Source organism: Phyllobates terribilis, unplaced genomic scaffold (assembly GCF_046119375.1).
Source record: "Phyllobates terribilis strain yellow unplaced genomic scaffold, ASM4611937v1 Scaffold_4__5_contigs__length_816908805, whole genome shotgun sequence".
In the NCBI taxonomy this organism is placed as follows: domain Eukaryota; kingdom Metazoa; phylum Chordata; class Amphibia; order Anura; family Dendrobatidae; genus Phyllobates; species Phyllobates terribilis.
The window spans coordinates 665500850-665524971 of NW_027362764.1; the positions used below are offsets into that span (position 1 = coordinate 665500850).

General features: G+C 41.2%; 2 protein-coding genes across 2 annotated transcripts in view; both read right to left on the reverse strand.

Moving 5' to 3' along the window:
- Positions 1-24122, reverse strand: part of LOC141265862 (uncharacterized) — a 1005842-nt gene that overhangs the window by 114022 nt on the left and 867698 nt on the right. The gene's annotated exons all lie outside the window — the stretch shown is intronic.
- On the reverse strand, positions 1871-22230 carry ZNF704 (zinc finger protein 704). The gene is made up of 8 exons (XM_073676970.1): positions 22127-22230; positions 19872-19975; positions 17465-17691; positions 13965-14065; positions 9945-10209; positions 3976-4067; positions 3654-3704; positions 1871-1985 (listed from the first exon to the last, which is right to left on the reverse strand). Exons 1-8 carry the CDS (start codon positions 22228-22230, stop codon positions 1871-1873), a joined length of 1059 nt encoding a protein of 352 aa, XP_073533071.1.

Genomic DNA, 24122 nt, shown 5'->3' on the forward strand with positions numbered 1-24122 from the left:
ACTGGAGAATCCTCACAGTGTGCAGTGCATGCAATGTCAGGATTCACAAGTCTGTAGTCATATAGAGTGACTGCAGACTTGTAGCCTTAGACTGGACAACCCCTTTAAGTCTTTTGTGACAGTGATAGTTTCATACATGACCCCATTGAATTTTAGTATCTACTGTAATAGTAATTAAACCCTAGATATTTACGCCCATAGTGGCAGCCAAGAAAATGCTACGATACATAGTTCACACTGCAATTTAGGAATTAGTGTGCATTGCTACAAGTGAGAAGGGAAAGTGACTGCAGATGCCTCCAGCTAATAAGGCATCTGAACAATTACTTATCCATTTCAAGTGTGATGTTGGTGGAGGTTGAGCAATTTGTATAGGGTTAAATACATGAACTGAATATAAAAGGATGCAATCTAATCACAGTCAAAGTGATCTGTATTTTGCATCATATCTGAACTGTCCAGATTAGGTTTTGTGTATTTTTAATCTTTTCCAATTTTTGTAGAAGTGTGAAAAATTTAGCGTATTTATGGGTGGATCGTATTCTGTTTGTGCGCGGATCAGCAAGTGAAGGTGATGAAGACATGGGCAACAACTACAATAGTCCACATCACATATTCATTAAAGAAACACGTTACGGGAATTCCACAGTTCCACAGACGACATTAATACCACTTATATGTAAATTCACCGACAATAAAAAGAATCAACATCCACTGACGGCTTTTTAGGCTTAATGGCTTTTGTATGGAGTCCGTGTCTCACGTGTTGGGTAATAATTGAATTTGTGAATCATAATGATATAGGGATAAATTAAAAGGTTTGTTATGTGCACAGCTCTGGCTTTTATAAAGTAATATGCGTGAAATGTATATATTATTCACAGTATAGAAACCAATGTGGACGGTAGAGGGCAGATCCAATGTTCACACAATTGGAGACGTGAGGCAGGTTGTGTCTCGTGTGTGTTGGCACTATTAGCTATTAGGTTATGGGTTCATCATCACAATCACCTCCGTCATCAGGGGTAGGCGATATTCGTATGTCAAAATCTAAAATCATAGAAGAAAATGTCACTGTGGAACAAAGTGCAGAAGGCCTGGACCATCAATGGACACCATGCCTCGAATGTGTTAATGGACACCGTGCCTCGATGGACACCATGCCGCGAATGTCTGCTTCACTCAAAGTGCCCTCATCTAACATGGAAAACAGTTCGAGTCAATGCTATCAGCACGACTAGCTCATAGAAAACAGTCCATAGGAAGAGAATAAAAGAGCACTTATGGAAAAATGGTGGTCACAATGTATGTACACATGGGCATATAAAGTACCATCAGCGTGAACATTCATATCACAGAGCGGCACTGCCCGGGGTGGGCCGAATACCCACATTTCAATACATTTTTCTACAGTCTGGGACATGCTTCATCTTAGAGGGTGAATATCTTCAGTCTTTTTGCTCAGACCAGACATTTATTTTTTTTGCTTTGTGTGTTTTCCCATCTTCATAGATTTTCATTACTTTTCGTTCATGGTTTAGCATAAAAAAAGAATTACGGTGGTTTTTGTAAAAAAAAACAACAAAAAAAAAAACAGCGTTCAGCAACTTTTTTTTTGCATTTGTGTAAAGGAACTATTTGTAAATTTGTAGAAAAGCTTAGCAGCGCGGAGCACATAAATCGTCATGCAATTAAAGAGTGAACATCCCCGTAGTTCTATCAACGTACGTGTCACCTCTATAATATCTTCCCTGATGATCCAGCACAGCACAAATCCTTAGCTCCTGGATGAGCGTTATCCAGACCATGTACAATATGTCATAAGTGCAGTTTATTCATCCGTCTGATGCAGGATAGACTGGAGCTGCAATCAGTCAGGAAATCTCTGACAAGCTTTTTTCCAGCGGCAGGCCGTGCACCACTTGTCTCTGTTTTCCATTCCATACACCTTGCGGCATTTCTTGCCTTCGCCACGTGGCTTTCTGCTAAGGAAATGAGAAAACATTAATTACTGTATTTCTAAACACATCTGTATTAATGAGATGCGGCTTCCATGCTCTGGAGTCTAGCAAATCTAGAACTATTCATACATATATAATCTTTGTTTCCTTAAGAAATTTTAGCACAGGACATTAGGTTGATATAACTCATGACTAGGAACTATCAGACCTGTCACACCAGAAACTCACATGGCTTCTCAGCACCATTCTACTCACTGCGCTCACCGCTCTGCTCTCCTCAGTTTCAGGACATCATGCTGAACTTTCTCTTGCAGCATCTCCAGCACTGATGCATCCTCCTCTTGCTGGAGAATCTCCACCTGGCTATAGCAAGGCGCAGCCAGACTCTGCAGAAATGTAATCCCTGTGTGTCCTGCAGAGTTTAACTTCCCTTGCCTCTCCCCTGCCAGCAAGTGATATATTAGGCAGCTCTGCCCTCCACTCATGCTTGAACTTAGGTTCCTAGTACAGTTAGTCTCCAGTTTCCTGTCAAAGTATATTATATTGTTCTCTCCTGTTACTGATCCGGCTAGTTTTGTTTGACCTCTACGCTCCTGATCCCGTCTTCGTATTGTGACCCTGTGCTGCCCGCTCCAACCTCGGTCTGTCTGAATACGTCTTTCCCTCTGCCCTCTGTACCTCGTATCCCAGCCTTGGCCAGTTAGTCAGCTGCTGCAGGTCCCAGCACTGCCCTGGTGGCTACCCTAACAGCCCAAGCCTATCTTCACCATTAGAGGCTCTAGTGAAGACCAGGTAGCCACTTAGTCATGCACCTCCAGGGTAAACCCGGCCAGTAGCGCAGTAGGTCCACACCCATCGCCGTCACAAGACCTTTGTCAGTCCCAGAAACAATGGGATCAAGGTCCATTCAGCCATCCAATTTTTAAACAAATCCTAAAATATATGGCTCCATTGCTGACACTCACTTAAAGAGAATCTGTCACCAGTGTTTTGTTACCCCATCTGAGAGCAGCATAATGTAGAGGAAGAGACCTTGATTCCAGATATGTATCACTTTCTGAGCCGTTAGCTGTCATTATGATAAATCACAGTTTTATCTGGTACAGATCTAGCAGTTCTCTGAATGTTGAGCTCTTTATAACCCCACCCATATCACTAATTGGCACCTTTTTGTGTACACTGTGCATAGGCCGAAAGCTGCCAATCAGAGGTGAGGGCAGGGCTATACAGAGCTCATGAATATAGAGGACTACATGGCAGCAGGTTTACTAGTCCTCTAGTGATAATCTCCTGCTGATAAAACAGTGATTTTTATCAAAACTACAGCAAGCAGCCCAGTGACAGATTCCTTTTAAAGGAAAGCCATCATCAGATAATGACCTATTATTTAATTCAGGTTTTTGTGTTACATGTATATTTTAAATGGTTTGGGCATTTTTTATTACATATTACCATATACATATATAACCATTTGTATTAATAAAAAATAGAAATCCTGCAAAGTTTCACACTGGACACTGGCGTCTTGTTAGACTAATGCTTCCTGTTTCTGAAAACACATGAACAAAGCCACAATGGTCAGATCCCGATACTACCTAAGCCATAATCACTATAAAGAGAGAGAGGGCAGCAGTGACATCACCTATTGTGATTGGTGGATCCTGTGTTATCAGCTGTGTATAGAGGTGTTACCTGTCACTGTAATCCTTCCTCTGATGATCATGAGCCTGCTGAAAACTGTTTCTGAAAGGACAGAAAATATAACTCTAAAAAGCCCAAGTGGCCAGTGTGATAATTGCAAGATTACCAATTTACCATAGTTTTTTTTAAAAATAAAGACCATGATATGAAAAAAACCCACATTGCAATATTTAAAAAAATTACGTTACACAAAAACCTGATTTAAACAATAAGTCATTTTCCGATGATCACATCCCTGTTAATATTTTTGTGTTTTTATAGCATTATCAGTTTCAATTTATATGTTTTGATACTAAATGTACTTATTTCTTACCTTGCTACTACACCGGCTCTCGGAGGAGAAGATCTCACTGTATGAACGGATGGTATGTATTCCTCAAGATTATTATTGCAAGGAAGACAGACCTGAAAAAACAACGTAAAAAAAAATCTATACGGATTGCATTAATACCAGTTGAATTAATATCAGATAACAGCATTCCGGTAGCTGTACAAAAGTAACATAATGCAAGAGAGATTGTTAAAATAATTGTGAAATTTATGCGTAGCTACAGGATATTGCCAGCAATTGTGAACAGGTATGCACAGACTGGAAATGCATGGATGACAAAAATAAGCGTAATATCTCCTACATTCGTTTTTGGAGGTGTTTGGCAACATTTATATCTCCTATCTGTAAATTAAATAATCACTTGTCTTTGACTTGTAATAAATATTGTCTGACACTTTGAAACAATTAAAAAGTAACCTTTGTTATAATTTTACTTAATAAATCAATAGTACATATGAAAATAAGCAACTTTTTAAAATATCTTATCAGAGAAATTCCCTTGTCCTCCTTGTGGACTGATCTTTTAATTTATAGATAAAATCTGTTTTCAGCGAACAAAACATTTTTACTGAGATAGGAGATGGCAGTTGGTGCTTCTAGAATTCTATGGAGAGGGGAGGAGCATCATGTCAGTACTTTCACCGTTTTTGCTGCAGATTTTACCCATACTAACAAGTGGGGAAAAATCTGCACCAAAAATGCATGTAAAAGATGCATCTAAAACACGTAAAAAATGTTGCAAAAAAAAAAAAAAAGTGCGTGTTTTACGCTGAGTTTCTACAGCAAAGAGATGCAGAAATTTCTGCACCAAATACTTGAGCTTTAACATTCTTCATAGAACTTTATGAGCACCAACTGTCATCTATCTCTCAGTAAAATCTGTATACATTGAAGACAGATTTTACCCATGAATTGTGAATTTTGAAAATGAAAGATCCGTCCAAAAGGCGAAAGAAGTAGATCTCTCTAATAAGATATATTACAAAGTTTCTTAATTTCACATTTGTTATTGACTTATGAAAAAAAAATATTAAAATGATAGTTAGTCTTTAAGTGTTAGCAAAATATCAGACAAATACCCCACAGAATATTAACTTAAAACATTATTTTGGTAGAATAATGTCCAAAATGTATCAGATTTGAATTATTAAAATGTGACAGATATATATGTATATATATATATTTTTTAATTGCTAAATTCTATGTGTAGGCGGTGGGTGAACATAAGGTGAAACAGCTGTGAATACTTGTAGATAAACTCAAGAAATAAATATAGTATAATGAAATGGCAATAATGACAACCCCATTGTCTTCCTCACAAAGTCACCAATTATATTCATGAAATATCCAAACAATTAACAATTCAGAGACTCAAGTAAGTGACTAGTTAATAACTACTGTGGCACTGCAGATGCGCTTCCACTGCCACGTCTAATATTCTAATGGGTTACAATGGCATAAAAAGACAGTCGACAAAAGACATATACTATTGCATACTGTTAAGCAAGCATTTACTGAAAGCTAGCACAAGGCACGGGGTTGAAAAAAATAGCCCATAGTTTAAAGGTTTAAAGAGAACCTTTCACAATATTGTTTAATTTAAATGTTATATATCAGTAAAGAAAGGCTAAATAAAACATTTTGCACTTTTTTCTCCACTGCATTGTGGAAATATGGGCTTTAGTAGTTTTTATGGAAATTTTCCCTTCAACAAGGCGCCATTAACAGATTCTTCTCTGGAGGTGTTTACTTTCTCCCTTGTATGAAGTTGCCCAATCATAAAAAGGCAGCATCATAGAGTGGAAAAGAAAGTAAACGCCCACAGAGGTCAGAACAGGCTTTTTTCAGTGTGATCAGGTGAGACTGAAATGTCTTACCTGATCACGCTGAGATTGTTCATACAGTGCCAGGAGAGGAGGAGAGCTGCAGCTTATCAACAGCATTTGTCACATATATTTGGTACTAGTACAGTTATACCTGTAATAGATCCATATGTATGTGACAAACGCTGCTCACATGATGCTCACACGCTCCTCCTCTCCTTGTGCTGGAAGGACAGGGAGTGGCTGGCCATGGGAGTGAGGAGTTGTCACTGTGATAAAGTGAGATCAGTCTCACCAGATCATCCTGAAAAAGCCTGTTCTAACCTCCTCTGTGGACATTTGCTTTTTTTCTCATGCATGATGCTGCCTTCTTATGATTGGACAGCATTATACAGGGGAAAACGTAAACCCCCCTAGAGAAGAATCTGTATCAATGCTTCCTTGGTGAAAGAAGAAATGTGCATATGAACTTCAAAAGCCCATTTGACCACAATGATGTGAAGAAAAAAAAGGTTTACATATTTCAACCTCAGAGTTACAGTAAATGAACCACAATGGGTAAATATTTAATGTGCAAGTATCTTTTTGATCTTTTTGTGATTTTCTGGATCATATTCTGGTGCCAAATGTGAAGCTGATATATTTTTCATATAGCAACCAAATGGTTAAATGTTGGTTTACTTAAACAAAGCACACAGCGTTTTAGGGGATGCGTTGGCATGTCAGGCTTGGCATGTCACTCTCTATAAGGAGAAACGCTACCCCCCGGATCCTGGTCAGACGCCTCTCACCTTGCCAAACGAGATCTCACATTTTGCACTGATGAGGGGCAGCACCCCGAAACACACGGTCTGCAAATTGAGATTCTGGTTTGGCTTTTATCCTAGGCTTGTTAAAGGGTTGATATTGACTTTTAGGATTGCTACTTCCAATAGGTGGCAATAGAATTCTAGTCCTCTTCCTCTCTATTTGCATATTTAAGCCCTATAAAGAGCACACCTTTAATGTTATGGTCACTGCCTCCATTCTGCAGAACTGAAGTTTAATCAAACATGCGAATTAGGGTTCTCTGGGCACCCTTGTTATGGCCAAAAGACTTAAGCCCTGATCCATCAAGGCAATTTGCCAGAATTCTGGTGTAAAGTGCTTTGAAAGGTCGCAAAATCTTGACACAACTGTGAGTTTCTCCCAGCTTGGCTAAAATGGGCAAAGCTGGGGTGGGGCGTGAGTGGCGAGGGAATAACATCACAGGTCATCTAATTCATGGCAAGCTGTGGCGTTCTGTACTCCAGAAATCACACTCCAGTTATGGACTGGAGTAGGATTTCTGGTGTAGCGCATGTAGGCGCACACCACTTGTCATATGCTCCATATTCATGAAGAGGCATACAATGATTGGACAATGTAATTTGCTAAATGGATACCCCCCCCCTTTACTGGTAATACACAGCTGACAATTTATTAATATATTTCTAGGAATAATAACGGAGGAATGGCACAATGTAGAGCTTTAAAAAAAGTTGCTCCCAAATTATTATTTATTGCAGAATACAAATATTTGCTAAAATAGACATGTCAGGGGTGGTGATAGGTGCTCTTCAAATTGAACCAGCCTTGCAATCAGCTAATATTTGCAAGTCAGAAACCTCCTTTGCCAGAGAAAGCTCCTAAAAAAGGGTCTCAAGCCCTTACCGAGCATATGAGTGATTGTTTTACAGAGATAACCCATTTAATCTCAGTTGTTAGGACACTAACCTGATTCTAAACTTATTTAAAGCCTTTGTTGATCAAAACCAAAGGCTAAATGATGCTCAAATCAGTTTTCACAGCAGCCCACGGAGTCTAGTAATATGTTTTATATTTATAACCTATTTAGAGCTTTAGTACACATAAGAGAATGGTGATTCTTATAAGAAACACAAAGGCTCTTGTCCTATGATAGCATAATCTACAGGACTTTCTAATAGAGTTCTCAGAATTCATTGCTTGATCTTGAAAGCCAAGTAATCAATACAATTGAGCCCAACGTGAAGCCAATCTATGACACAGCAGAGAAAAGTCACGTCAGCCTTACAGAGTATGTACTGTGTGTACAGATGCGGCTTTACCTCCATATGTACGTATAACATTCAATGAAGGTTTCAAAGCAGCAGAGAGAATACACTGAAGTTACTGACACTTTAGACCCCATACACAGACTAATGTCGGCCAAACCCACCTATATTGATGGGTTCAGCCGGCAGTCTAATGTGTATATGGGCCCCCAGACAAATAATTGTTGGAGGAGTAAAGGATCAGCAATGTCCAATTTCAGACTGACGGTCCTTTTGTTCTCCAAGTCATAAGCTGCCGCCAGAGATGTTTGGCAGCGACTTTCTTATAGAGAGCTGAGGAGGTCTTGGCAGAGCAAGCGCTCCTGCGTATGGGACAGTCAGCTGAGATAATTGCAGGCTGAACGACAGCTATCTAATGTGTATGTGGGGCTTAAGTGGTGTTAATACTTGTAAGATCATTCATTCAAGCGGGTCAAACAAGTTCTTCCATATTGTTTAAGAGGTATGATACAGAAATTGGTTGAGAGGCATGAGACAAGGGAATGTAGTATCATGGGAAACTATGGGTGAAGGATGTAATGGCATAAGTAGTTGAAAGTATAATTTGTGAAATCCAACTCCATTTGCTGAAATTAAGCCACTACTTGCCAGGAACCTCCACCATGCTTTACTGTTGCCTGTAGACACTCATTATTGTACCGATCTCCAGTCCTTCAGCGAACAAACAGCCTTCTGTTACAGCCAAATATTTCACATTTTGTCTCATCAGTCCAGAGTATCTGCTGCCATTTTTCTGCACAACAGTTCCTATGTTTTTGTGCGTAGATGAGTCAATTGACTTTGCTTCCATGTCATTCTTGAAGACCACATCTCCAAATACTTCTCCAAACAATCGATGGGAGTAGTTGGATCCCACTGGTTGCTGCCAGTTCTGAGCTGATGGCACTGCTGGACATCTTCTGCTTTCAAAGGGAAGTAAGCATTATGTCTTACATCAGCTGCACTAAGTTTCCTTGGCCAACCACTGCAGCTGGAGACTTCAAAGTTGACCATCTCTTAGTGCTTCCTCAAAAAGCTTGAATAGCACATCTTGTAATGCAAATTTGTTTTATCTTTGCCTGGGAGACACGTTGCTAATGAAGTATGACTACCTTATGTCCTGTTGCTGTGCCCAGTCCCGCCATGCAGTATGACCAGTGACAAGAAGCTTCCTTCCACAACTTCATCTTTGTAGTAGAGTTTGGCTGTTCCTCACCCAACTTTAAACCTCCTACACAGCTGTTTCTGTTTAAGTTAATGACTGTGTTTCAACCTACATATATAGATGATCTTGGTATAATTGGTTGGCGATAATCTTACAGAATAACTCACTTTGTGCAAGTGTACCTAGAAGAATTGATGTTGTTCTGAAGGCAGAAGACGTCACATCAAAAATTGATGTATATATATATATACATAGAGAGAGAGAGAGAGAGAGAGACAAACAGCAAAGTAGTGCTGTAGATTAATTTATTAACTTTCTAAAATCATACCAGGATGTGTTCCTCAATTATTAGTTCTTTCAAACTTCCTGACCTTCAGATTTGCTTCTTGATCCATACATGGGTTATCTCTGCCTATGAGATTGATATTCTATCCTCAGGATAGGTCATCAACATCAAATTGGAGGGGGTCCAAGATCTGGACTCATAAAATGCTCATTTTAATATCAGGCAATGGTTTTCAAAGCAGGCACACCAGCCTCATCAGGTCTATGAGATCTATTTAGTAATGCATGCAGTTTGTGCTGTGAAGTCTGATGAAAGATACACAAAAGAAAAATGAATGGAGCAATGACGCAGTACATGATATGTTGCATATCGCATCTCCAAAAGCTAAATGTGAAATATTCAGGATGCACTTCAGTCGGTAGGTACCAAAAGAACTACTGACTATTTAACATTGCTTTTTGACAATTTTCATGTACGCTAAAGGGCTTTTCACGTAACATTTTGGTAGGTTTTCTTTAATAAAATAGCAGAGTAAGCCAAAAAATACATTTCTCATTTACATGAATGGTATTGTTGTGGTTTACCTGGTAAGCATGATCGGACTGGACTATGTAAAAGGTGCTGGGGGCTGATCTGCTTAGACGGCCATTCAGTTTGGTCTCTGTCTTGCTGTATATAGAGTCACAACTTCCAGTACTTGGAAGTAGTATTGTAGAGGGAGGTGATGAAAAAGGTGGAGATACAGTAGGGAGGCTGCATAGTCCTTCTGAGCCAGACTCATTGTTAAGCCTGATCTCTGTATAGTAAAAATCTTCTTCTCCATCACAGTCATCTGATTCCCCAGTCCGTCTATGGAAAGAAATATGTATGTCAATGTGTCAAAAACATCTATACATTAAAGAGAATCTGTCATCTTCAACCATTTTTAATAGTACATCTAAAACCTCTTTCAAACAAACATGTAAAATTGCACAGAAAATTGGTCTTCTAGAAGGTGGTCCTACCAAAGCTAGTCTTCTCAAAGAAGTGGTCTACTGGAGATGTTTCACTAAAATAAGTTGTCATACTTAGTGCACAGCTATATTGTCTACCCAAATAGGCAAGCAGGGCTACATTTTTGAACAGCACTTATCCTTTATACCAAGGTTTATTCTTGGTATTACTAAATAAATTTTGCATCAAACGCAAAAGAAACAGAGTTGACAGATCCTCCCTCAACTATTTTATGATGAAATGACAACATGCATTAACAGAATATAGGGTCACGTTGGGTCAGCTAAACTAAAACTGTCTAGCTTTTAGACACGGCACACTTACATTACCAGTCTTAGCTCTTGCAGACGACTGTAATAATCGGATGAGGGCTAGCCATCGTTTTGATGGACATCACTCGTCCAGAAGTTATTCTATGGGGCCGTGCACATGTCCAATTTTTTCCTAGGACAGAGCTGGTCCAAGGAAAAAAAATCGTACCCGGCCCAAGTTTTATATCCATGGAGAACATCCGATTGCACTCATATGCCCAAACCCAAGACAGAAACCAAATAAACAAATAAATAAAATAACATGGGGTACTTAATAAACACTGTTTTTGATTAAAAAAAAGCTTAAAAGCCATCCCACCAACGTCAAGGTGTACCCAATTTCGAGATGGTCCTAACCTCTAGTATTAAAGCTTATCCTGCATCATAGTGACATCCTGTGTGAATAAGGGCCGAGCAGGAATGGGTCCCAAACATGGACACACAGCTAGTGAGATGCTTTTTAAATGTAATATTCAGCTCAAAGGAAGGAAGGCCGCACCCTTACCTGCACTCAATGCAGAAACCTAAAGCTAAACTGAAAAAAATCTGAGTGCAGTCCTATTCCCATGGACTGATACAACTGAGAAGATGGAAAAATTTTGTCTCCATCTTCTACTCATCTGAGAAAATTGGGTCACACTATACTGACAGGCTGATTAAACTCTGATCAGAATTTGATAAGAGTGTGATTTGCATAATCGACCCAATTTTCTCAGTTGAGAAAACATACGGTTGTTGTCTGCACCTAGCCTTAAAATGCCCCAAATTTACCAAAATGGCTTATGCGATTTTTGGCATTATTAGTTTTTTTATTTGAAGTTTACAACAGCAATTAAGTAGCATACTTTCCACCATATTTGGTGCAATTTTGCCACATTGTTTCGGATCATAAGCCATGCCCCATTCCCTGAAAAATCATGTTTGCTTTCCTCTAGCCCACAGCCAAAATCATGTTCACTTTCCACTAGCCCACAGCCTCTTGCAAAGTGAGCCATAAAAAGTGTCTAAAACACAAAATAAATGTGGTGCAATTGTGGCGCCCCTGAGGGTTTAGTCGCCACAGGGGTACTGCACCTCAGAATGAGGTGTGGTATCTCCTCTCCAAGGTAAGGATGGAGTATTACACAGGACCCCAACCACACACTCAACACTACACCACTCCAGTTCTGAAGGGGGCCTAATGCACCATAGTGCTGCCCCATCCCGGAATGGAGGAGTTGGGGGGAACCAAAGTTAGGGGGAACCATGTAGTGAGTGAGGGTGGAGGAAGCACTTTACTTTAGCACTTAATAGAATCATATATAACTGGAGGCCATTTTAGAAACCGGGTCTTTAGTCGTGTGTCTTTGGAACGGCAGGTCAGCACAAGGCTGCAGCCGCCTCAGGGTCCACGGTTCCCGGTCTCAGGCCTCAAGACGGGGGATTGGGGCAGAGTTATAACCGGCTCTGTCCCCGGTCAGAGTCCAACTAAGAAGGCCCAGGAGGGGAGCAGAGGAGATAGGCTCCACAGGCAAAAGGATCTCAGGGGATGCGGACGGAGCGAAGTCGCCACCTGCATACCTTATTCTGGCTCAGCCAGAGAGACCCTGCTGCAAGAGGGGGTACCGGTCCCCGATTATCTGACTTTGCACTTCACGTCTCAGTCAGAAAAGTCCGGAGGCTTATGTGGATCCCAGGGGGATACGGACGGAGCGGAGTCACCACCTGTATTCCCTAATCTGAGTTCATCCAGAGGGACCCGGCCTTGCGCTAATTTCTCACCACTAGTAACCAAGAAGGGCACCCAGTCGGTCCGGGAGCTATACGCTACCCATCAAGGACATCGCAGTACCCGTACGGGACACAGTGGGGGACACAAGGCGGGAGAAGTACAGTAGGAGAGGAACACTTTAGAGCGGGGGTCCTGTCAAGCGCGCCTGAAATACCTGGAGTGTGTTGAACCCCACCCTGGCGGCCGCAGCTCGCCGTGTGACAGCAGAGAGAGAAGCTCTGAGCTGAGAAAACACTACCGTGAGTAAAAGACTTGGATGACTTCAACTACTGCCTCTGTCTGTTCTTTCCTCCGCGGCTCTGCACCCACCAACGCTCTATTCTTCACTCTCCCACTACACTGCCCTGAGGCCCTGCTCCACCTGTGGGGAGCAGCACCAACTAAGCTGTCAGAACACCGGCCTCAGAGGACTGCAGCAGCGCTGGTGATTCTCACCAGATACCACGGGTGGCGTCACGAACATTTCCCTATCCCATATAACCTTCCCCCATTCCTTGCTTTTAAGAGTGACCCCAGGGTACGGGCCCAGGAGCCGGCCAGTACGACACCCCCCCAACACCATCAACAAGGCCCGGGCGCTGAGTCGCCACCCCCCATCATCCCCTGGGCGCATCACAATATAAGTAAGACAGTTTTTTGTAGCTAAGTTTTGGGGGTGCATTTTGCTGCAGAAGGAACCACTTATCCTTCTGAGTGTCATCAGATGGCCCTTTTCCAGCAAGTTCTTTTCTACTGACTGCTTCCAATGTTTTAAACAAACATGGTATAAAATAATAGCTTAAGTTTAGAGTTTTTCTACTAAATATGGACCAATTCACAAATGTTTATCCCAGAAAAGCAGACATCAGTAGAAATCAATTCTTGGGAGCAAAATTTAATAGGAAGTATGTATATTATGGCTGATCTGAGGGGGTCGGAGTGCTGGTAACTACAGTAGGTGCAGGGGTTGCAGTCGCACCCGGGTCCTGGAGACTATTGGGCCCAAAATTACCCCTTTGGTCCAAATGAGAAGATCATTACTATTACAGACCCATGATCTTTAAGGGTCCTGTTGGCGATTTTTGCATTTGGACCCAGGAGCTCCACTGGCTGGGATTCTTATAGTCTCCAAAAATGAAGAGGTGTGTAGTTGACCATTCTGCTTCTTTTCAAACATCGCCTCTCCCCTCCCACCCAGCCATAGAAAATGTAATACAGCACCATTTACTTGAAAAAAAAGGAAAAATCCTGTATTTGCAATTCATGCCCCAGCTCCTGGTCAGGAGTCATGTTTTACATGCACGAAGCAGAATAGACCATTGTCCCTTCTGATGTGGTTGGGCATGGATGACATACCTAGCAGATACTCCCTCAATGTTATTAGTGTCACTCGTTTTCCTAACTATCACAGAATTTGATTAACAGTAATCACATCTTTGGAATTATCCATCCCATACATGTGACTCTCGATTTCTAAATGACCCTGAAGATATAGTCCTTGTTATTAGCGCTGTGAACCAGTGATTACAAAGAACATCAGACTAAATTACCCAAGATGAATGGTCCTGATGTGCTTCTTGATTCCCGCTGCAGTGCTCAGTATTTTGCCACATTTCTTCCAAAGACATTTGAACATCACTTTCATTGAGTTCTACAGAAAAGTATTGAACAAATGAAAAGATTATTAGAACATTAAATGTTACACATATGATTTTTACGACCCTAAAAAAGAAGTATAAAATACATCTTGTTAGCAACTCCCCAATATCAGTCATTTACATAGTGTAGAAGCAACAAAAAATCGCTACGGGAGTAGGAGTAATAAAAATAGAGGGAAAACTTACCATGATAAATTCTCAATACAAATGGTAAAAAACAAAACATCTGACCATTTATTTTGCCTCCTCTTCTTCTCTGTGACCTCACTGGGAGACAGTTTACAGCAACAGGAACCCTTTCCTGCACTTTTTCTACTACATGGCCAAAAGTAATTGAGCTCAGCTATTTTAGACATGTTTATTTCGAACAGGTTGTTAAAAGTAGGCATATATGAGCAGGTGTGGAAGATCTTGGTCTCTCTATGTGGTGCTGTCATTGATTGTTACTTTTGCAATTTCTCAACCCATCAAAGGGCCTTGCCTCATGACTCATTTAAATAGCCTTGCCACATGACTCAGGATAAGATGCCAAAACAAAAGCTCCATTTGTAGACACATGTTTCAGGGATTTTGCTCTTCATCAGTGCAAAGCAGGAGAACTGTTTGACTGGGTGAGAGCCTTTTGACAGAAGATCTAAGGGATAACGTTTCTCATTGTGTAGAACACCAATTTGGCATAGGAAGACTTATATGCTTCACTTAGAACCAATGTCAAAGGCATCCAGCCAAACCAGTTCACCTTCTTTGCATCGATGATACGTAAAAACCCTGAAACATGTGTCTGCAATTGGACTTCTTGGTTTGGCTTCTTATCTTAAGTCATGTATTGACTTAGATAACACTTTAAAGAATCAAAATTGGCTTTTAGGATTGCTACCGTCAAAGAGTGGCACTGGAGATCCCTTCCTCTCTGAAGAGGTTATTGCATATGTTAATAATATAGTGTGCAAATGACAATGAGCCAGGGGATCTAAGGGGTAAAAATTCTCATTGTGGAGAGCACCACAATAGCATGCATAAGCACTGTAGCCAGTTACCGAGCATAGCCAAGGAATATGAAACGAGCTGCCGAGCTCACTGATTGGCTACAATGGTGATTCGCACTGTTCACGTGATGTGACCACTGTTGCCAAAGCACCAAGACCCGAACAGCGGCGGGGAACCAACACTGAATTCAGGGAGGACGAGTACCTGCTCTTTTTATTATTTTCAATATTTTGGAGCGCATAGGGTCCACTTTCCTGAAAGTGATAAATCTCCTTAATGCACCTTAAAAGTACCTGAAATCTAAACTCAACCTCTTCAACCGACTTTGTGATGAACACAAACGTTTAACTTTATTAAATGCACCTTAGGTTGAAAGGACATAAATCACGGACATTACAATGAATGTTCCTTTTCACGTGTCCATTTTTTTTTGAGGATCAATCGTCCACAAAAAAACCCCCAAAAAAAAGACGTCCTACTTTGAACTGGATGGATCAAACTTTCACGGGTGTGTCAGGTGTTATAGACAGTCACTGTGGTTCTGGCTGCAGAAGGTCACTGCGTTTGAAATTGCAGACGCCTTCTTAATCCTTCTCACTTTTAGACCCAGGGGCGACCTCCCTCCTGCTGTCAATCGACACACCCTTGTAGTGGAGTTAAAAACCCTCAGTTTGCTGCATGGAACTGCCGGTGATATTTCTATATTCCTTGGCTCTGGCTTGGAGCGCTAGCAGTCGGCTAGCTTCTTCTCTGGTACCCTTGGAGGACAGATGGCGTTTACCCTCTAGGGTCTGCTCAAGCTAAGTTATCCCCTTTGTCTTCCTTGTTGTCTTTAGTTTGTAATGGGGCCTGACCAGTGCTCACTCCTCCCTATTCAGGGCCTAGCTCTAGCGATATACAGGGCTTAGGTTTCCTGTTCGGCGATTGGTGTGGAACAAATATAGGGACGGTAGGGTAGGCAGGGTGTTATTAGATCTGCCTAGGGGTCTCCACTTCCCCTTTCCCTAGTGTTTGGGCTTCCTTCCCTTCTTCGCTTCGTGTTGCACGGAGTCTTTCCCACACCTGACATGACACAATTTCACCAATGCAAGACAATAATACCATAAAAAAATAATAGTTGAAGGAGTGCATGAATGTTACCAATGTGCTGTCAGCATTTTACTGTTTAATGAAAGCTAAGAATATGTATTCTTCATACAAAGCATGAATTGTAAGAAAACAGACCAAAAATATATCCAGCCCAATGAAAAAAACGCTGAAAACAGTCCAAAAAAAAAACTGTTGTGAAAGTTCCAAACTGCTTCTATGCTCCCTCCTTATTGTTCCCTTAGGCAACGACTTGAGCTGTGGATTCCACCAATCTAATATACCTAAGTACATGACAAGAGCTCAACCCTTAGAAGCCTGCTGTACTGTACTTTGTACTATACATTATATATCTTGCGTCATTGCGGCGTATTTATCAATCAAAATGTGCCAGAATTCTGATGCACTTTATGCAATATTTATGATGTGTTTTAGACCCTTTTTACAATTTGTCTGCCTGGGGGCCATGGTGTCTCTGAAAAGGGGCATGGTCTTATATGCACCAAAACGCACAAACAATGCTCCAAAATTGTGGAACATATTTCCGGCACAAAGTACGTTAACTAATAGGTGGTGTAAATTTAGACTAGACACATTTATCAAACAGCAGGAGCCACTTTGATAAATATGGTGCGTTTTAGTCTAAGAATTCGACAGTTTTGATAAATATGCCCCATTGTCTCTTGGTTTTACCATTTGCTTCCATTGTTATACACATTTGTAAACTAATTAAAAAATAGATCTGAGCTGCATACAAATCTGATAATTTAATAATACCAATTTACGGACCATGGGTAACATGGGTTCCTTTGTTCAGTGAGATGTTCTTCACAATTGCTTAAGGATGAAAGCAGATTCGTGGGACAACATTGCTCTGTATGTTAGTCTAACCAGCTGAGACATCAGACACAAGGAATGATGCCGATCTCTAGAAAGTGACTAACGTAAGATGACAGAACAAATCCCACAGAACAGATTGTGCCCACAAGTCACTTGTCTACAATCTGGAATGGATGTGGCTGTATTGTAGCAACTGTAACAGCCTATATCATTAATAGATAGGCAGAGATGGCCGGACAGACATACGGACAGACAAATATTGGGATTTAGAATTCCTGCAGTGTCCTGCACTGTATGTTTAAGTCTTCTTACACCTGCAGACATGTTGAAAAAAAGATCACAATTACACTTTTCATAGATAAAAAATCAACCATAGATATATAAAAGAGGGACAATATGAGGCTCTGTACAAGTAATGCCACTGTAGTGTAAGGTTCATGCCACCTGCATACAAAAAGATGGGAGTAAATTAGGCAGACCTTTCTTTTTCTTGGAACAGGGTCTTCAAAAAATAAGTTCCCAGAGTCCGTTTCATCGGCGGTGTCATCGGGATGAAGCATGCATTGGTAGTGCTTGAAGTTATCAGCAGATAATGGTGGAGATGGTGTTGAGGAGTTAGAATAGTCACTTGTACTCCAGCTCCAGTAACCGCTGCTGCAGGAACTGGAAGGTCCATAGCCGGAGTCTTTCCAAGATTCGGTTCCATCTGTCAAGTAAAAGTGCAAGTATACAATCCTGAGATGCCTTCAGACGCTGATGCACTTACTCTATACCCATGCCACCTACAATCTAGCTGCACTTAAAAATATTTAATAAAGGAAAAATAAACATATAAAACAAATAAAGGACATGTGTATAATTTCTACCAATTTTTGTTGCTACTAAGTAGGGGCGTACATAAAAATGCTGAGGCCCTATGACAAAGGTCCGAATTTGGTACTCCATGGGCTCCTCACAGCCATGACAACAACCCATCGAGTACCTGTGATCACATCTCTGGGACACAATGGAGGTGTCTAACCATATAAATGACATAGTCATTGTTCACCACAGCAACTAAAGCGGTGAAACTACTGCGATCACAGATAGCTCCAATTGCAGCAGTCACCAGCGGGTGTCTACTGTGTCTTATACCCGTCAGCTATAGGGTATAGAGCAGGCTCAGCGTGTGAGACCACATTTGAAGGACAGATAATTGATCTCTCCTTCAAACCACATATCCAAGCCCTTTCCACTTCCAGCCGACTCCAACTCAAAAATATCTCCTGGATCTGCACATTCCTCAGCCATGAATCTGCAAAAACACTAGTCCACGCCCTCATCATCTCTCGCCTTGACTACTGCAACCTCCTGCTCTGTGGCCTCCCTTCTAACACTCTCACACCCCTCCAATCTATCCCAAACTCTGCTGCCCGACTAATCCACCTGTCCCCCCGCTACTCCCCGGCCTCTCCTCTCTGTCAATTCCTTCAATGGCTCCCCATTGCCTAGAGACTCAAGTTCAAGACCTTAACCTTGGCATACAAACCCATCCACCACCTGTCTCCTCCATACATCTGTGACCTAGTCTCCCGGTACTTACCTGCACGCAACCTCCGATCCTCACAAGACCTCCTTCTCTTCTCCCCTCTTATCTCCTCTTCCCACAATTGCTTACAAGATTTTTCCCGTGCATCTCCTCTACTCTGGAACTCTCTACCCCAACACATCAGACTCTTGCCTACCGTGGAAACCTTCAAAAGGAACCTCTTCTGACAAGCGTACAACCTGCAGCAACCCTCGCTGCACCATACCGCTGCACGACCAGCTCTACCCTCACCTACTGTATTCTCACTCATCCCTTGTAGATTGTGAGCCCTCACGGGCAGGGTCCTCTCTCCTTCTGTACCAGTTGCCGACTCGTTTTTGTTCAAATTATTGTACTTGTTGTTTGGTATGTATACTCCTTTTAAACATGTAAAGCGCCATGGAATTAATGGCGCTATAATAATAAATAATAATAATAGTACATAATATCCATATGTTGCAGATGTTGGGAGATGTGGGTAGATGAGGGGCAGGGGGCAGCACCATTCAGCACTCGTCCCACCCAACTCAAAGTAGCTATATAGTCTGCCACTATTAGCGATATGCCACTGCTCCTAAAGTTAAAAAATAAAGCAATTCTTCAGTCAGGAGTCTATGTCTCATACTATTATGTGTATACAGTTCCAGTGAAAACTTGTGGATATTAATAATTACAAACGACAAACTTTTGGCCCAATTCATGAAAGCTTTCATGTCAGAATTCTGGCTTAGAAGATTTGAAAAGTCGCAAAAAATTAAGGCGCAACTCGGAGTTGTGCCAAAATTTGGCAAATTTTGCCGTTTTCATGCCAGTTTCTCCTACTTCTGCCAAAATGGGTGGAGCTGTGGAATTACAAGGGGGGCAAAAGGGGCGTGACGCCACAACTCATCAAATTCATGACAAGCTGGGGCATTTCTTATGCCAGAAATCTCACTTCAGTCGCACACAACTCATCTGCGCTCCAGATTCATGAACAGCCTACTTCAAACTACAATATTGTGGATTGAGGGTAGATTGACAGCTATCATCATTTTGCCAATTAGTGGGTGTCAAAGCAAGCTGGACACCCACTGATCCTGGATTAGTCACCTATCCAGTGAATGTATGCTATTGACTGGAATATCCCTTTACTTAATAGTAAAACAGGCAGATGAAAGAGTGTTGGCTTGTACATTGCAACCACAGAGATGCAGGTCTGCATAAAAGCCATATAAACTAAGTAATTTCAATATTTTAAAATTATGACCATTTGAACGATTGGTTATTGCACGTGTAATTACTGACTAGTAATCTTTAATGCAAATAATTGGCCACTTTACCAGTAAATCGAATGGGTGGACTGCGAACCAAAGGGCTAGTAGAAAGACTGGTCAGAACCATGGCAGCCGTCACCTTATCCATGTCTAACTCATCTTCATATTTCCTGGAAGACAATGAAGAACATGGATTATATGCTTTGTGTATTACACTTGAATATTTGCTGTAAAAGAGTAAAAAAACATTCTCACACAAAGTCATTGACCGCATAGTTATTTGGTCCTTTAAATAGGATATGTCGCCAGATCAAAATTAGCCAGTTTTTGCTCTTATTTTATTCCCACTGCTCCCCTAAATCAGTTTATAGTGAAATAGGCTTTTTTTCTTATTGCTCACTTTAAGGACTTTTCCAAGCAGGTGTTGATCGCAGGACTCTCTGGGGTGTGTCTTCAGGCTGCTCTGCATATTGAGCCATGCCCTTTATAAAGACCATACAAAACCTGATACACTATTGTGCCAAGTGCAAGGACTGAAAACCTTAAAGGGGTTGTCCACTACTAGGACAACCCCTTCTTGATGTGAATGAAAATAAAAACACCTATACACACCTCCCGTGCCTGCGCCGTTCCAGTGTTGTCAGCACTCGCTTTCCCGGGGCAGCGGGGCTCATTGGCACCACTGTCCCCGCCTTCAGACGTATAAGTAATGAACAGGAAGTCAGAGCTGCGTCTGGCCGCTCACCTCCTCTTCATTACTTATACGTCTGAAGGCGGGGACAGTGGTGCCAATGAGCCCCGCTGCCCCGGGAAAGCGAGTGCTGACAACACTGGAACGGCGCAGGCACGGGAGGTGTGTATAGGTGTTTTTATTTTAATGGGGGCAAACATTCAGATCGAGAAGGAGTTTTCGTAGTAGAGGACAACCCCTTCATCATACCAGATAGATAGAGTGCAGTAGACATAGCCCAGTGCCCAGTTTTTCCTATAGAGTTTCTTTAAGAACAACAATCGCAATGGTGTGAAAATCACATACAGTACAGTGTTTAGCAGCACCTTAACAGGTTTCCAAACGTGGTAGTTTTTGGTTGCACATGACTCTCTTGCTATAAACTTCATTGCAAATCACAAGCAACTGCTATTTGCATGCAATTTCTTTGAAATTTAGCTGCTTTTTTTTTTTCTTCAGAAAAATCATGGATCTATAATAGTCACATGCATGGCATCAAGTCGGAGACAAGTTGCACAAACGTTTTTTGCAGTCATTTCCAATGATTCACTTGAATAAACGTCACCAAAATTTCAGTGACATAGAGGGGACTCTAAATGTTACCTGTCCACATTGAAGATGTAACACCCCCAAACCCAAATGTGTGTCCAGTCAAAAGCTACAATGCAGCAAGACTGGTGTTTGCACCAAATTCATTATTTGGTGCGCACCTTTTAATAAATTTGGCACATCTTTCAACTACAATGACAACACATGACCTGCACTCCTGATACTCTGTAGAATACATTTCAGTCATAATTTACACCACTTACTTTTTTTTAAATAAATTATGATGAATTTGTTGTCCAAACTCGGCTTCGCCCTCTGTCAGCTAAACTACTCACACTATTCAGAAAGGAGGTGGTCGGCGGCTGGGATAGGTATAAAAAAGCCAAAAGTTTGTGCAAAACTTTTATGACAGTTCAAGCAGCTTCATGCCAAAGAACTGGCAAAAACTGCTTAATTATGAACTAAGTCCAAAGTGATGCAAGAGATGGTGACATAAGGCTGGGGCTACAAGAAGACTACTTGTACTGCAACTTTTCAGTTTTAACAACTAACCTATAAGAGTGCATGCAGTTTTTACATTCTCTTGACTGAAACTTTAGAGTAATAGTTAAAGCTTGAAAAGGCCCCCCCCACCAAAAAAAAAAAAAAGGAGGAAACGGAGTACAAAATTGGTTAAAACAGTACCAATTTATTAGGTATCATTAAAAATGTAGAAATATTTTAACAAAAAATAGTAAGTCAAAAAGGCAGCAGTCCACAATGCGCAAAACAACACCACATGTATTTAAAAAAGCGCAATGTATATGGCACATGCCAATGTGACACACAACCCCACAACAAAAACCCATGTAAGGTCAATTGCAGAGTTCCCAAAGAGACCAATAGTCACAATAGAGTATGGGGAATAGGGAAAGGGGAGGAGTCTTGCTACCGTGGTGTTGGCAGTGCAGGTGAACCGCATAGGGGATGGAGAAGTAACCCGACGCGCGTTTCGCGTTGTCCAACAAGGCTTTCTCAAGGGTCAGGTCACTTACAAACATACTGTAGTTTCAATATGTCTAAATAAGCCTGATCAAAACTTGTATGTTTATCGGCAGCCTCACCATGTGTAGCGCTGTGACTGTGCTTCACTTGCATACGAGACATGGATGTAAAACTGCAAATCAGCGCCAATTAAACTTGTGCCATTTTTTGCCATAAACATACACTGATATATGTGCAGGCAACATATGTGAAAGAGCTGAATAAGCCCTTGGATGACAGCTACCGGCTTCGCACAGAATTTCGCTGTGGCGTATATCTGGTGATTTCTGGGTATCTTGTCTCGAAATCAGCAAGTTCATATTCAGTTTGGGTCAGGAGACTCACAGCTGATCAGAAAATCACAGGCCAGTAATTCAGCAGTGTGACACAGACTTTGGGAAGACTGTTCCAGGAATAACTTTGTGTTTAATAACTGCAATTAATGTTGATTAGTCAAGATTTGTTTTCAGGTTGAAGCCTGTTTTTAGTTAGGGTCAAAAAGTTTAATTAAATCCATTAACAATCAATGTTCTTTTGTTATGAAGACTTAATAGCCTCAGTAACTAATTGGAAAAAGATTTCACAGGATGCTAAGGATCAAACATCAACATTATTTGTCAAAAGTGCCTGCATCATCCTGCATCGCTTCCTAATGCTTAAACTGAGATAACATATTTTTTATAATTTGTTTGTATGATGTAGGGAGATTTTGTCTACCATTGAATGGGTCAACTACAAAGATATTCCGTCATCTCTTACATTGTTATTCAGTATCACACTCTTCACTGACAGGGATTAAGAGTAAGTATTACTGTAGTGCATGAATCATTATATATGTCAAGAAGGGATAATGTTTTGTTTCATCTGCTGGGATGTCGTAGGGGCATGGTGAGCGCCTCTTAAAGGGGTATTCCTATCTCCAAGATCCCATCCCCATATGTAGTAGGTGTAGTAGGTGTAATAATAATAATATTAGCAAATACCTCCAATTAGACATGTAGTATAGTTTTTCTGATTCACTATGTCTGTTTCCTCAAGTGCAGGCATTGCAGGACCTTAGGTATCCATGGTTACGATCACTAGCAACTAGCTAACTAACTGTCATATCAGTGGTCGTAACCATGGATACCTAAGGTCTAATATTGCTAATATTATTATAATTACACATACTACATATTGGGATAGGATCTTGGAGATGGAAATATCCCTTTAATGTCTGACAAGTAGACTCTGTGTGTCTCGCCACAAATTTTACTCTATACAGGGAGTGGATTAAGATTTCTAGGGTAAGGAACACCACAGCTGGGTCATAAATTAGATGAGCTGTGGTGTCATTCTGATGTCCTGCCACAGTTGCACCCAATTAGGGGGAGGTGGGCGAAACAGGCATGAAAATGCCAAAAGATGTTTGTAAGCTATTTACACCAGAAATCAGAGTCAACGTGTCTCATTGTGCCAAGGCCTCCTCACTCCTCCTCCCGCCTATCTTCTCCATACAGGTGACCAAGATGGATTTTAGCTGCTTTTTCCTGAAGAAGATGGGTTCAGGAAGGGGGAGTGGAGTTACTTATATACTCCTGTGCTATTGATTAATGCAAAGTTTGTTGATACCAGGATCAGTTAAAATCCTTCATTGTCTCACATCCCATGCAATCTTAAAATTACCTGCATTATGACAATACTGATTCAATGGCTGATTAAAATACCTGTTCCCTGGGAAACCAAGAAGGCGTTCTTAAGGGGGATCCTGATTAAGGAGATTTCCGTGATTAAATCCAGAAACAGGGCTCGTACCCAGGAGTTGCGGAGAGAAGTAGACATACTGGAACAGAGGTATGTTGAGTCACCAATTATAGAGAATAGAGAACACTGGATACGGGCACAGGATACACTGAATGATCATATATTGAAACAAGCAGAATATAAACGATTCTTTCTTAAACAACAGTTTTATGTGGAGGGAGAAAGTGCAGGACACTTGCTGGCCACTATAGCCAAGGCCCAGACTGGGGCTC